We start from the raw sequence: 13,830 nt of genomic DNA, 5'->3' as shown, positions 1-13,830 counted from the left end.
TCCAGCACCTTCTGCGCCTGCTCAGTGCGTCGATCACCAGGGTGTAAGTCACGGACGTCGGGGTGTGGCCCTTGTCAACCATCTCCTCAAACAGCTGGAAGGCTCTCTCCACCCGGAACCTCCCGTTGCCTTTGCGGCACAGTCCATGGATGAGCGTGTTGTAGGTGACGATATCCGTCGGACAGTCCCTCCACCAGGCCCTGTGCGTCCTCGAGCCTCCCGACTTTGCACAACGCGTTGATGAGAATGTTGTACGTGTAGATGTCGGGAGCGCACGAAGTCGTCGCCATGGAGTGGAGCAAGTCGAGTGCCTCCTTCTCCTTCCCATGCTTGCACAGATGCGTGAGAATGATGTTGTAGAGCTTCGCGTTGGCTGGAACCTCCGCCTTCTTCATGTGTTCCAGGAGTGCCAGAGCTTGCCTGCCTTGTCTCGCCATCCTTGCAGTAGCTGCGGACGATGGTCGAGTACGTGAAAGCATTCGCCTGGAACGAGCTTGGCTTGCTCTGGGCGATGAGCATCTGGTGCGCGTGCTTGTACTGCTGCTTGTTCACCAAGAACTCAAGAAGCCAGTTAAAGGCAAATGCCATGTGCATGTAGCCATGGCAGCCTTGGCACCAGTTGAAGAATTGGATCATCGCCTCCACGTCCCTGGCCAGGGACATGGTTGAGCACATCCACCACGATGTCCATGTTGAGCTTGCCACTGTACTTGTGGAGTTTATGCTTGCACACCTCTTCCATCTCTGTCTCAAGGATCTTCAGGAGCTCCTGTGCCTCAGTTGAAATCGCTAGTTGCGTAAACCTCGCCATTGCTGGAGGGCTTATCCGTGATCCCTGGCTTAAAGGAGAGTTCCTCCAACTTGATCTTTCCTGCTCCTTGATCACCACTGTTATGCCTTGGCACTGGATTATGATCGATTCCTACCATAAGGCTCAATTGAGCCGCATTTCCATCGTCAATTCGTTACTGCAAGGCCGTGTTAAAAATGATTGTCCGGGAGAAGGACAAACTCATGGATTGGTGTAGTGTGATGCCGACTTGTCACCTCACGGCAGCCTCTATGGATCGTTCATACTGATAAACCCTAAATTTCGATTGCAAGAACAAAGAATTTTTTATTGCACCATAGCCATGGAAACAAGCTACAAAATTATGCGTGCATTGAACTTGATCGGCTACAATAGCTTTAACTCTGGTCTTAGCAGCAGCAGCAGCACAATCCAAAACTGGAGCTGGAGCTGGAGCTAGAGCCAAAGCCGTTGCAGCCAATTAAGTTCAATGCATGCATAATTTTGTAGCTTTTTTCCATGGCCATGGCGCAATCGAAAATTTTTTGTTCTTGCAATTAAAATTTAGAGTTTATCAGTATAAATTGAGGCCGCCGTGAGGTGACGAGCTGGCATCGCACTATACCAATTAGTGAGTTGTTCCTTCTCCCGGACAATTGATTCCAACATGGCCTTGTAGTAGCAAATCAATGATGGGAATGCGGCTCAATCAAGCCCCATGGCCGGAATCTATCATAATCCAATGCCAGGGCACGGCAATGGTGATCAAGGAGCAAGAAAGATCAAGCTGGAAGAGCTCTCAACCAGGGATTGCAGACAAACCCTCTGGCAATGGCGAGGTTTAGGCAACTGGTGATCTCGGCTAAGGCACAGGAGCTCCTGGAGATCCTCGAAATGGAGATGGAAAAGGTGCGCAAGCACAAGCTCCACAAGTACTGCGGCAAGCTCAACACGGACATTGTGGTGGATGTGCTCAACCACGTCCCTGGCCAGGGACGTGGAGGCGACGATCCAATTCTTCGACTGGTGCCACGGCCGTGGACTGCTATTATTCTTCTTTGCCGCTCGGTCCGCTCGATCCTTCTTGTTGTGCGTCTTGCAAGCCAAAAGCAGCGTCCTCCAGGCCGGGTTTGGATCAGTTCATCGGCCCTGTTGAGCCGTCCCAGCAAGCCGATCAATCACAGACCTGGTGATCCAGCTCCTGCATCAGCTTGTAGTCCTCAAGCATCATATAAAGGTACCACCACAACTCCGCCGAGAACAAGTGGACAAACGTCATGGCCCCGGGGCTCAAGCTGTTTGCCAGCATCTCCCGGAAGAGCTCCACGGCTTTCTAGATCGCTGCGCACATATCCAGCGATCATCGCAGTCCACGTGACTTCGTCCTTGAAAACCATGTCCCAGAGAAACCTCTCGGCAGTTTCCAGGCCTCCGTAGCTGGCGTACATGTCGAGCAATGCGGTCGTGAGCACCGCATCGTCTTCCAGGCCACTGCTCTCCAGAAGTTCCCGGTAGAGGAGCTTGCCTTGCACTGAAGCAGGAATGCTCGAGCAGGCAGTGAGAGCACTCGATCTGTGTGCAGCCGGGCGACACTGGAGGCGGCTGCGAAGGATTGCCGCGCACAGCCTCTTCTCGCCCAGGCGAATGGCGGCGCAGGACCGAGGCGATGGACATCCAGGAGATCACGTTCTTGTTCGCCATCTTTTCAAAAATTTCCCGAACGCCCTCTAGTCTCCCAAGCTCGGTGTTCAGGAGCGAGTTGCACAAGGGTTCGTTGGAAGCAAGCTCGCACTCTTCGATCAGTCTGTGAGTGGCAATTCCTTCTGGAACATCTTTCTCACTAGAGCAAGCAAGAACGAGGCAGAAAAAAGCAACAGTGACGCAAGTCACTTTACTCGATCCGTGTAAACAGCAACAACGCCTCGGCAAACTGCCCATTCTGCACAGAAACCGCGGCCACGAGAATAGATCTCTGTTCCAGATGCCCGCAAACACCTTATGAGCTAGATCATATGCCTGTAGTATCGTGTTTCCCACGAACTGGTCTTCAGCGCAGCCGGGATGCCTCGCGGAAACAAAGCCGTGCACGCGACGAACTTGTGTAGATTATTCTCTTGTATGCACCACTTGAGAAGAGACACAAAGGCTTTCGACACTGCCGTGTTGCATCCACAGCTCCTTCCCATACCTTCGCTTCCATCCAGGTCTCCAAGAACTTGGCATTCACCAATGCCGCTGCCGTGTATTAAAGAAGCTGTCCCGGATATGGAGCTAGATTTCTCAACCAAAGAAGAAGAATGGTTTGGCTTTCTCCAAGTCCAGGATATCATCAAAACAATACATGGCAAAGAAGAACCTCGTACAAGATAGTTGTACAGGTGAGAACTCTTCTTTTGCCGTGTAATACTTCCACTCGTACTTGGAGCCAGGCTTCACTTCCAAAAGTTGGCAGACTTGTATGATGTTGCATTTCAAAGTATCAACTCCCTGGAGCCAAGAGCTTCGATTTTCTTACGTTTAAGGTACTAAATTTGTTATCCCAGTTACTAAGCTTGTGGAATCTATCTCAGTGCTTCATGCTCGAGAGCAAGAGATATGGCGATGGATGGTGTGGCTCGATCCCAAACTCCTCGTTTGCAGCCGTGTAAGCTCCCAGCTCCACATCGCCGTGAGTCCTGCAAGCGCCCAGCATGGAGCAGCACGCCGCTGGATCCGGCACGAACGGCATGTTTCTCAGCAAGTCGTGAGCTTCTCTCAGCTGCCCGACTCTCGCGAGAAGATCCACTAGGCTGCTGAAGTGCTCCACGAACGGATCAATCCCGAGCTCTGCCACCATCATCACAAAGTAGCTCACTCCTTCCTGGATTAGACCCAAGTGATTGCACGCTGACAAGACCCCCAGCATCGTGATCTCGTCGCACTTGATCCCCTCGAGCAGCATCTCCCCGAAGTGCTCCAGTGCCAGTCGCTCCTGCCGGTTTCCAGCACACCCAAGGATCATGATGCTCCAGGACGCTAAGTCTCTATCGGGGATCCTCGCGAAGAGTTTATGTGCTTGATCAAGATACCCGCACTGGACATAAGCTACGAGCGTCGAGTTGCATGACGACATGTTGCATTGCGGCACCCGATCAAAGAGTATCACAACTTTCTCCAGAAGCCCAGTCTCGGCACTTGCCTGGAGCAATGCGTTCCATGAAACCACGTCTCTCTCGGCCATGACATCAAACAGTTGTTTCGCTTTCTCGAGTAAGCTGGCGCGGGCATATGCCAAGAGCATAATTGTCCATGAAAACTTACACTGTAGAGGCATCTTTGCAAGGATCTCTTCCGCAAGCTCAACGCTTTCTTCCAAGGCATATGCGTTGAGAACGGTGTTCCAGATTGTATTATCTCGTTCTTGCATGCGATCAAACAAGACTTTAGCTTGACTAGACCCAGCGTGTTGCGTAAGAGCTTGCAACATTACGCAAAACGTAACCTTGTTATGCTGAGGCATCTTGTAGAAGAAACTCTTTGCATTGGAAAGATGCCTAGACTCGGTATATGCTGTGATCATCGTTGTCCACGACACAACGCTCCTCTGGGGCATGGAATCGAAAAGTTGGCGAGCCATTGGGGTTCTTCCCGATCGGGTGTAAGCCGAGAGAACCGCATTCCACGAGACAACGTCGTGCTGTGGCATCCGCGAGAAAGCAGCCGCGGCATCTTGGGTCTTTGCGCTGGAAACGAAGGCTGTGATGAGCAAGTTCCAGCTGAAGATAGTGGTGGAAGCTCCAAGCTTGTCGAAAACGTCGCGAGCGTCCGCGGGGCTGCCATGGCGGCCATACATCGCGATCAAGAGATTGTTGAGGTAAGAGTCGCGGGAGAGATCGGTGCGCTTGATCCCGGCGTGGAGGCATCGGCCCTCCTCCAAGTTCTTGCAAGATTGGACGAGCCTCGCGAGAGCATTCACTGTGGCCTTGTGCATAGATTTCCATTCCAAAGGAAAGACTCACAACTCGAAACGGAAACCTCTCAGCTATACAAATTGGAGCTCCAATGAGCCATCTAATAACAGAGAGATGTTATAATAGTCACTGCAATCATAGAAATGGAGACACGACGGGAATGCGATGAAGGCGGAGGTGGTGGAGATGGCGGCGGAGGGGACGGTGGCGGGGGTGATGGTGGCGGCGGAGAAGGAGGAGGAGGTGGAGATGGCGGCGGAGGCGACGGTGGCGGGGGTGATGGTGGCGGTGGAGAAGGAGGAGGAGGCGGTGATGGTGGCGGAGGGGAAGGTGGGGGTGGTGACGGTGGTGGAGGTGATGATGGGGGTGGGGATGGAGGTGGTGGGGGTGATGGCGGAGGTGGGGACGGTGTTGGAGGTGGTGGAGATGGTGGCGGAGGTGATGGCGGAGGAGGTGAAGGCGGAGGTGGGGAGGGTGACAGTGGTGGGCGTGATGGTGGAGGTGGGTACCGTGCTGGTGGTGGTGATGGCGATGGAGGACGTGGTGGTGGTGGTGGTGCAGCGCAGCCTCCCCAGTAGCTAATCCTTGCCCAGCATTGCCAGAGAACCAAACCTGTTGGGAACGCACAGCAGCGTTGCTCGTTGAGTGCGCAGTCTATGAGTTCTAGAGCTCCATTGACACTCTGGAAAATCGGGAAGAGAAGGAAGCCCACACACAAGAGGATGAGCAGAGTGCTAGGGCGCACCATGCTCAAGAATCCACCAGAGCTGCGCAAGCCGGGATCTATATTGTGGCAATTGCGCTAGAGCGATAGCTTGCTACAAGCTCTTGTCTAATACCTCCTAGTTCCAAAGCCTGCCCCTCTTTTTCTCTCTCTCTCTCTCTCTCTCTCTCACTGTCTCTGTGCTTCGACTTTAGTCTCTCCCACGAAGCGCCACTAAGTATATACTGCTGCCTCGTGGCCATCTCATGGTCTCGCGCAGGATTTTTTATTCTCGTTGAGCAATCTGAGGACACCTGCAATATATATTTTTTTCAACAGATGTGCCACCCCAACCAAACTCTCTCTCTATCTGTGAAGAAGACTCGCTCGCAAGAAACTCGTGCGTAAAAGTCTCAGCCTAAAGATGACTTTTATATCAATTTAACATATGCTCTATTACCTTTATATCAATTTTTATAACCATTAGATCCACCTATAAAATGAACACTCATTTTCTTTGTGGTCTTGTTTGTGCCACCCAACAAGGTAGAACAGTAGAACTTGTCAGGGTGTCTGCACCACCCTTTTGTCACCATCACTGCCTCGTCACCATCACCACCACATCTCCACCCTCACCTCCGCCACCATCACCGCCACCACCTTCACCACCGTCACGGCCACCACCTTCACCACCGCCGCCCTATTGTTATAACTAAAGGCAGCCGTTCCAAGAATACCTTGGAAAGTTTTTCCAGGGTATCAAGCTTTCATTCAATGCTCTGAAAATAGCGAGCTATAGAAGAGGTAGAGATTCTCGCTACCTCCAAGCGATGGTGGTGGCCGAGAGCTTCTTCCTCAAAGCTTGATGCAGCGTGGCGTGAGAGAACTTGTCCACCACCGCCGCCTCCAAAACTCCCAGGCTCGAGCCAACGAACACATCCATCACGTAGTGTCTCCCCAAGAGAACTCGAGAGATGGCGGTGGCCACAGCCCAGGAGAGAGCCAAGAATTCCACCGTGACGACGAACTCGAGCAAGCTCGCCCGCGGTGGCGATGGCGGCAAAGAAGAAGAAGAAGAAATGGAGCTCGCGGCCTTGAGCCAAAAGAAGGTCGCCATGAAGAGCGCTCGCGAGGAATGGCCGCTGGGAAACGACCAGTGATCCACGGAAGAAATCACATACATGCCTTTGTTGTAGATTGGACGAGGGCGGCGCACGATCGTCTTGATCGACGCCACCAGCAACACATCCAGCACGAATCCCAGCATCAGGTCGGGCACCAGGAGCTGGAGCTGGGGCGAGGATGGAGCCGCGAAAGCCAGCGCCGCGATTGCGACGATCCAGAAGACGCCATCGCCGGAGAATTCCAGCACGCGCAGCACGAATCGAGGAATCCTGGCGCCGGCCTGGTGAATCCAGAGAGAGATCTTGCTGTCGAGATCGTGGACGCGCTGCATTGTCGAGAACGAGAATATTTCCTTCCTACCTAGTTCCTAGCGAAGAACCCTAAACGAAAATTTCTCTTCTTAGGCCTAGTTCCAAAGCTTTCTTCCTTTTCGGCCCAAGGCCGCGTTTCTTGCTTCTAATCCACGCTCCAGCGCGGTAGAATCTCTTCCGGGCTTGCTCATCCTGTTCTTGTCACGATCGAGGCGCGCATTTTGAGGTGGGATCTAGCTAGGGTTTTGTCCCGGGAAGAGGCTCGTCGATGATTGGGAGCTAGAATCTCGTCTGCGCCATGGCCGGCTCCTTCTGGGGCTCGAATGTAGGTGTTCCTTCTTGCATTCCCTCGCGCTAAGCTTCCTATTCCTCCTATCAGCTGCCAAACATGCTCGAAAGCGAAGAGTGCACTCTCGAGGAGATTCTCAACGAGGATGATGTGCTCCAGAGCTGCTACCGCAACCAAGATCTCATGAAATTGTGAGCTCTCTTTCTTCGATTCTCGTTTCGATTTTTTCTTTTCTTGTGGTGGAGTGAGCGAGTGACCATTGTTTGTTTGTGCGTGTGTGTAGCCTCCAGAACAAGGATCGGATGAAGAAAATGATCTCGTACGCCATCGTAGTGCCAGTTCACGACGACGAGAAATCTTACAAGTAAGAATAGAGTTTCGCGTCTTTGTCTGTCTTGTCACACGCTCTCTCTTGCCCAGGTACTCTTTTGTATCGAGTGCGATACTGAGCTCGGAAGTGGACGACATCTTGACAACGCTGGCCTGTGATGAAGAGGTTCTTCTAGTTTATACTTTCCTTCTTCCAGGAAACAATTCTTTTGTCTGGAACTGTTTTGTTTTGTGCGCAGCTGATGGAGTCTCTCTTTTCTTTTCTGGTTCCTGACTATGATCGAGATGATCAACAAGCTGGAAACTTTTCCAGGGTAAGTGTTGACGTTCAAAGCTGAATTTGTCATCCTTGACTGTTTTTATTTGATCTTAGATTGTTATCGGTCTGCTTGTTAGAAAGACGGAGGAACTTATGCATTATATACAGGTATTTGACTATAATCATCTCGCTCCACTCTTTCGTGAACTGAGCAGCATTGGTTTTCAGAATCATACAGAAGTTTTGCAGCAAATGGTGGATCACATTGGATTAACTTCAATCATGGAGGTAAAATCAGCTCCGTTGAGACGTTGTCGTTGAGAAGTCTAGGCCTGTAGGTTCTGATGCGCCTCGTTGGCGCCAATAACCAAATCTACACATACCACTCAGAGGCTGTCCAATGGCTAGCAGAAACCGAGTTGATTGATATGTTAGTGGACAAGCTCAGCTCTTCCGTAAGTAGTCCTGCCTTTTAAACGTTTTTTCAAATGCTGAGGTCGTGTTTCAATACAGGAGAAGAAGTCTGAAGTCCATGCAAATGCTGCGAACACTTTGTGCACAGTAATGCGATTGCCTCAGTCTGCTCTCGCCTTGAAACTCTCTAGTCCGAGGTAAATGCTCTCGCTTTTAATCTAGTAACGCACTTCTAAGATTCTGCTTTTTCAAGATTTGTGACAAAGCTTTTCACTCGGGCCTTGGAAAACGTAAACTCGAAGGCAATTCTTGTGCACTCGTTGTCTGTGTGTATCTCTTTGTTGGAACCGAAGGGGCAGCCGTCTACTGTTGTCCCAGAGACTTTAGATGAGATGCTTCAGACCTTAGGTACGTTTAGTGGACTGTCCTCGGACTATCACCTATTTCAGTGTTGTGCAGGCGAAATGCTAAAAGTGTTGGATGTTTCTAAGGACGAAGCCTCACTACCGACTACTTATGGGATATTAAGGCCGCCATTCGGTACCCATCGTCTAAAGGCGAGGGTGTTATTTACTATTTATTTGTCTTGACTGTTTCTGGTTTGCAGATTGTGGAGTTCACTGCCGCTCTCTTAAGAGCAGATCCCGACAGAGTTGGAGAAGTTCTGGTTCAGCACAAGGCATTACAGAGACTGCTAAACCTGTTCTTCGAGTACGTATGAATTTTTCTTGATGCAATTTTTGAGAACCGTAAATGCAATAGAGCAGAGGCATACGGCTTGACAGTTTCTAATTTTGCAGGGTGTCTTTTGTGCAGCTATCCCTTTAATAACATGTTGCATCATCATGTGGAGACCGTACTACTCACATGTATTAATTATGGGAGCTCTACTGTCGTCGATAGCTTGTTTCGAGATTGCAACCTCGTAGGAAGGCTGCTTGAAGTGGACAAAGACCCATACGTTTCGAATACGCTGCACGACCAGCAGCGAGAAGTAAGCTAGCTAAACTTTTGTGATCTTCGTTAATGGCATGCATTATCTGTGCAGTCAAGATCAGAAAGGAAGCAACCTCCAAGAGTCGGGAACATTGGACATCTAACGCGGATTGCCAACAGCTTGACACAATCTGAAAACGAGCAAGTCCAGAGATACTTGCAGGTGTTTGATTGTTGATCCACCTAACACATTGATCTAAGCTATCCATCTTCAGGATAATTGGAGCTGGCTCAAATGGAAGTCCACGGTGCTTCAGGAGCGAAATACGGTAGAAAATGTGTACCAATGGTCATGTGGGTGAGTTATGTTGTGTTGAGATGGTACATCATGTTGATGTGATGTTTTAACTTGCTTGTCTGCAGGCGGCCGATATCAAACCACAACAGACCCTTGGATAGTGATGAAGATGACCTTTGTGATCGTGATTATGGTATATCTGCGCTGGCTGGTAACTTGACTAGAAAAGTTTTCAGATACAACATGTTTGATAACGACGACACGGAAGAGGTATTTCTAGTCATTTTTCTTCCTCTGCACTTACACTTTTCTTTTGCAGGATGCCTTCTTTGAAGAGGACTCTTCCGAGGTGATTATCAAGTCTGCTCGCCTTTGCGACGAGCAGGAGAGGTTAGTAAAACGAGCTTAGTTTTTGGTAGCCATTGAGTTGACATGTACTGCTTACAGTGCTCGCCTCTTTGGGTCGGACTCACCATGGTTTCCGTTTCAAGACGATCTTGAAACGAATCCAGACGTGACTGAAGATGGACAAAACATACATTTTTCCTTAGCAGATAGCGGCAGCAGCAGTAGCAGCAGCGGCAGCGATGGCGAAGTAGTTCTTGGTGAGGACGAGGACCTGGTTGACACGGCTACATCTTCCAACCAAGTCCAGCATCTGGAACGAGAAGGTCCACGGCCCAAGCGAGACAGGGAGGAGGACGAAGAAGACAGACAGACGCTGGTCGGCATTACATCAGACCTCGAAGCGGTAGACTTGGACAGTCTCGAACGCAAGGAAAATGGCGAGAGTAGTCAGTTTGACGGTGGAACACAGGATCTTCGGCCGGTCTCGGATGAAGTTTTGGTGTTCGAGATGGATATCTCTCCGGAGCAGAGGAATGGGCCAGTTAAGACAACGTCCGAGTCATGACGACGCTAGGTAGCGTGACACACGTATCGATGTCTATTTCTTGTTCTCACATTTACAGGCTTTTGTTGTCATCCCGGTACAAGCTTTTTCCGATTGATCGATGTTCAATCCACTGACTATCTTTCTACACAGCTCTTCGTCCGGAGTAGATGCTGGAGAGAAGCACATATGGAGTGTCATCCTTGGCATCCATATCTATCACTTCTCTCGCAACTTGAGCTCCACGATCGACGTCTCTGTGCGTCTTGCAAGCTCCCAGGAACGCCGCTCCAGCGATGTCATCCGCCGCGAAGTTGTAAGGCAGGCCTTTGAGCAGCTGCTCGGCATCCAGCAGCAGCCCGGACCTCCCGAGAAGATCGATCACGCAGCGGTAGTGGCGGTGCAAAGGCATGATCCGGTGATCGAGCGTCATCGAGACGAAGTAAGCCAGTCCCTCGCGCAGGAGCCCCGCGTGGCTGGAAGCTCCCAGCACGGTCGTGAATGTCACCTCGTCGGGGACAGTGCCGGCCAGCAGCAGACCGGTGTAGAGGCGCAGCACGTCGTCCACAGTCCCGACACGACAGTGCGCTGCAATCATCGAGTTCCAGGCGACAAGATCTTTGTCGGGCATGCTGTCGAACATCCTCCTGGCAAGATCCAAGTTACCGCTCGTGGTGTAGGCCGCCACCATCCCCGTCCAGGAGAAGACATCTCTCTCGGGCATCTCGTCAAACAATCGCTTGGCCTCGTTGAATCGCGAGTCGTGGACGTAGGCCGCCGCCAGCGCGTTCCAAATCTCTACGCTCCTTTCGTGCGGCATTCGATCGAAGAGAAGCTTGGCCTCCTCGAGACGGCGGTGCTGGGCGTATGCCGAGAAGAGAGTGATCTTCGTTCAGTGCGTCATGGAATCGAAGAGCTCCTGCGCCACTGCGAAGTCTCCCCGCTGCGCGTACGCCGAGATGATCGTGTTCCAGGAGACGATGTCGAGCTGCGAGCTCCTCCCGTCGAAGATCCTCCTCGCGTCTTCCAGATGCCCGTTCTGGACGAAGCCCGCGATCATGATGTTGGAAGTCACCACGTCCGGGCGAGGCATCTCTGCGAAGGCCTGCCTCGCCTTTTCGATCTTGGTGCTGGAGAAGTAGGATTGGATCACGATGTTCCACGAGACGGTGTCCTTCTCGGGCATGTCCCGGAACAAGTTCTCCGTCTTGTCCACAAGCCCAGCCTCGGCATAAGTCTTGAGCATCACATTCCACGACGCAACGTTCCTCGAGGGCATTCGATCGAACAAAGCTCTCGCCTCGTCGATCTCTCTGGCATCGGCGTATGCTTGGATCATCGCGTTGTACGTGACGACGTTCTTCTCGGGCATGGAATCGAGCAAGGCGCGAGCTTCTTGCAAATGCCTGTTCTGGGCATATGCAGACACCATAGCCGTCCATGACACTATGTTTCTCTCCGGCATGGCCTTGAACAAGAGCTCGGCTTTTAGAAACTGGCCGAGCTGGCATAGCCGGTGATCATGGCCGTCAAGGAAACAACGTTTCTCACAAGCATGGAATCGAAGATTGTTTGCCCTCCTCCAGCGGCCTCTTCACGAGGGTTGCGTGTGCGTCCCGGCTCAACGAAAGCGCTTCAGAGCACCATAAGCGGCTACTTGCTCAACAATCTCTAGTCCACATTGAAGCTTTGCTTGGTAGAATCGGCCAGTCTTCTTTGTTTTTCCTGCTTCGTTTGTTTGGTCGGAGCTGCTGTTTATTTGGTCGAATGCCGCATTCTTAGTTTGTTTTACAGTCCCTGGAGCTCCTCACCGTGAAGTAACGACAGTGTTCGCGCTGAAGAGCAAATAGAGGACGAGTATGAAATGCCTCAGGAGGAGGCGGAGGAAGAAGAGATGTTGAGTGAGGGAGCAATGCGACATTGGAAATGGATGAGGCTGTGGACGCTGATGACACGCAAAGGAAGAAATGGTATGCTTCAATTGTGAGTAGAAACAATTGGGGTGTGATTTTCTTTTGTTGCTGATTTTCTTGAGAGGCCTTGCAGCTGGTTGAGCAACTCCAGCACCTCTCAACACCGTCGCCTGCTGCTGCTGGTAAGCCCGTTTCGTCTGCAGCGCAAGCAAACTCATTGCCTTCTCCAGCTCTTCCACCTCCCAGTGGTAGAAGCAGCTACCGCGCCATCAGACGTCGAATCCTCGAAGGTAACTTACTGCTGATGATTCGCAGCCGGAGGCGAAATGCGGTGTGTTATGACCATCACTGTTCCCCTGCTTGATGAAGACTTTCAGAGGTTGGAGCTGTCAAGCCAATGTGAAAAAAGTAATGAGTTCTGATCGTGCCTGTTTGGGTTTGTGGATTAACTAGTGGTTAAATTTGTAATCAGAAATTGAATATATATATATATATATATATATATATATATGTATGTATGTTTTTTAAATCAAAATTTCTCTGTATGGTTTATTTATCTGATTTACCCAAAAAGACTACAGCTTTAACAACATTGTTTTTTTCTTTTTCTTTTAAGCCTGTCGAAATCCGGAGACTTAACACGGGCAGACCAGAAAACCGAAAGCTTGACGCAAAAAGCAACCCTTTCGGAAGTGCGAGTTTTGCACAGAAGATAATGGATCATACTTTTTATTAGATATGTAGAAAAAAAACCATATACAACGCATGCATGGGGCATTTCGCGCTTCATTCCCTAATGGCTGATGTTGTGGTTGCGGGTGCGCTGGCACGAAAACGATCATCTGCTCCAGCATGCCAGGGGTCACGTTCATGGGCGATGTATCCCGGGTACTTGTATTGTTGTACTCTCAGTGTTCCACGATAGAAGACTTTGATCGGATCCATGGTGGCTTGCTTCTTTGTCTGTCGAAGTACTACCATCTCACTCTTACGTCAAGCTGGTATTGCATATGTTATGCAAGGAGTAACAGATCGTCAGCGTACAACATGAGGTAGAGATACATACCTGCTACCTGAATCTCTGATAGTTGTTTTCCTTCCATAGTGTCGATGTATGCTGAAGAGAGTTGGTGGACAACATTTCTTGACTCCTGTGTCACAGATGATTGGTTCACATTGCTAGGATGTCACTATACAGAGTTCTGATAGTGAGCCCATTCTAGCCCATCTTAACTTATTTTAAGTTAAGATGGCGTTAGGTTTTGCAACTTCAGCTAACAAAAACACTTACCTAAAAAAAATTTTTAAGATAAGACCCACCTTAACTCAACTTAAGTTAAGCCCAATTCACACATAAAAAACGTTCCTGTCCTTCTCCATTCAGTCGGAGGTGTTCAATCCGTCTTCCTTCTTCTTCCAGGAGATCATTCACAGCAGCAGCAGCGGATGAACCGATCAATCATCCAGGCCATGATTCCAAGCTAAAATTGCTATAGCTCTTCTGACAGCAGCTCAACGAATCTGCAGCTATAAAGAAAATAATGGAAATTTCAGTGCCATGATGCAAATTGCCTCATTAAGAATACACAGAATTGGCTCCTCACAAAGCAAGATGAACAG

At 50.3% G+C, this 13,830-nt stretch overlaps 5 protein-coding genes across 5 annotated transcripts; 1 reads left to right on the top strand and 4 right to left on the bottom strand.

Moving 5' to 3' along the window:
• Positions 1 to 1,323: 1,323 nt before the first annotated feature.
• Positions 1,324 to 5,634, bottom strand: LOC9649649 (pentatricopeptide repeat-containing protein At4g02750). Its single transcript, XM_024684995.1, has 2 exons — positions 5,250 to 5,634; positions 1,324 to 4,840 (listed from the first exon to the last, which is right to left on the bottom strand). The coding sequence occupies exon 2, from the start codon at positions 4,758 to 4,760 to the stop codon at positions 3,357 to 3,359; it is 1,404 nt and encodes a 467-aa protein (XP_024540763.1). The 5' UTR covers positions 4,761 to 4,840; positions 5,250 to 5,634; the 3' UTR covers positions 1,324 to 3,356.
• A 467-nt stretch (positions 5,635 to 6,101) lies between these two features.
• LOC9647093 (probable lipid phosphate phosphatase beta) lies at positions 6,102 to 6,916 on the bottom strand. The gene has a single exon (XM_002979912.2). It carries the CDS (start codon positions 6,897 to 6,899, stop codon positions 6,261 to 6,263), a length of 639 nt encoding a protein of 212 aa, XP_002979958.1. The 5' UTR covers positions 6,900 to 6,916; the 3' UTR covers positions 6,102 to 6,260.
• Positions 6,917 to 6,959: 43 nt separating this feature from the next.
• On the top strand, positions 6,960 to 10,397 carry LOC9649648 (serine/threonine-protein phosphatase 6 regulatory subunit 3). The gene is made up of 18 exons (XM_024684992.1): positions 6,960 to 7,204; positions 7,259 to 7,359; positions 7,452 to 7,532; positions 7,589 to 7,664; positions 7,738 to 7,812; positions 7,872 to 7,925; positions 7,986 to 8,045; positions 8,096 to 8,212; positions 8,271 to 8,368; positions 8,425 to 8,579; positions 8,631 to 8,728; positions 8,779 to 8,882; positions 8,988 to 9,165; positions 9,220 to 9,330; positions 9,383 to 9,465; positions 9,531 to 9,675; positions 9,725 to 9,795; positions 9,853 to 10,397. Exons 1-18 carry the CDS (start codon positions 7,178 to 7,180, stop codon positions 10,316 to 10,318), a joined length of 2,100 nt encoding a protein of 699 aa, XP_024540760.1. The 5' UTR covers positions 6,960 to 7,177; the 3' UTR covers positions 10,319 to 10,397.
• Positions 10,398 to 10,442: 45 nt separating this feature from the next.
• Positions 10,443 to 11,117, bottom strand: LOC112349834 (pentatricopeptide repeat-containing protein At4g02750-like). Its single transcript, XM_024684955.1, has one exon. The coding sequence runs from the start codon at positions 11,115 to 11,117 to the stop codon at positions 10,443 to 10,445; it is 675 nt and encodes a 224-aa protein (XP_024540723.1).
• A 72-nt stretch (positions 11,118 to 11,189) lies between these two features.
• Positions 11,190 to 11,762, bottom strand: LOC112349833 (pentatricopeptide repeat-containing protein At2g35030, mitochondrial-like). The gene has a single exon (XM_024684954.1). The coding sequence runs from the start codon at positions 11,760 to 11,762 to the stop codon at positions 11,190 to 11,192; it is 573 nt and encodes a 190-aa protein (XP_024540722.1).
• Positions 11,763 to 13,830: the final 2,068 nt, after the last annotated feature.

This window comes from Selaginella moellendorffii, unplaced genomic scaffold (genome assembly GCF_000143415.4).
Source record: "Selaginella moellendorffii unplaced genomic scaffold, v1.0 SELMOscaffold_43, whole genome shotgun sequence".
In the NCBI taxonomy this organism is placed as follows: Eukaryota; Viridiplantae; Streptophyta; class Lycopodiopsida; order Selaginellales; family Selaginellaceae; genus Selaginella; species Selaginella moellendorffii.
The sequence above is the reverse complement of the archived record's forward strand: the minus strand, read 5'-3'. Positions and strand labels throughout refer to the sequence as shown.

Coding starts and splice junctions, on each gene's coding strand:
- LOC112349834 (XM_024684955.1), bottom strand. CDS start 11,117: ATGCCGCACGAAAGGAGCGTAGAGATTTGGAACGCGCTGGCGGCGGCC.
- LOC9647093 (XM_002979912.2), bottom strand. CDS start 6,899: ATGCAGCGCGTCCACGATCTCGACAGCAAGATCTCTCTCTGGATTCAC.
- LOC112349833 (XM_024684954.1), bottom strand. CDS start 11,762: ATGCCGGAGAGAAACATAGTGTCATGGACGGCTATGGTGTCTGCATAT.
- LOC9649649 (XM_024684995.1), bottom strand. CDS start 4,760: ATGCACAAGGCCACAGTGAATGCTCTCGCGAGGCTCGTCCAATCTTGC.
- LOC9649648 (XM_024684992.1), top strand. CDS start 7,178: ATGGCCGGCTCCTTCTGGGGCTCGAAT. Junction 7,360..7,451: donor AACCAAGATCTCATGAAATT/GTGAGCTCTCTT, acceptor GCGTGTGTGTAG/CCTCCAGAACAAGGATCGGA. Junction 8,729..8,778: donor TCGGTACCCATCGTCTAAAG/GCGAGGGTGTTA, acceptor TCTGGTTTGCAG/ATTGTGGAGTTCACTGCCGC.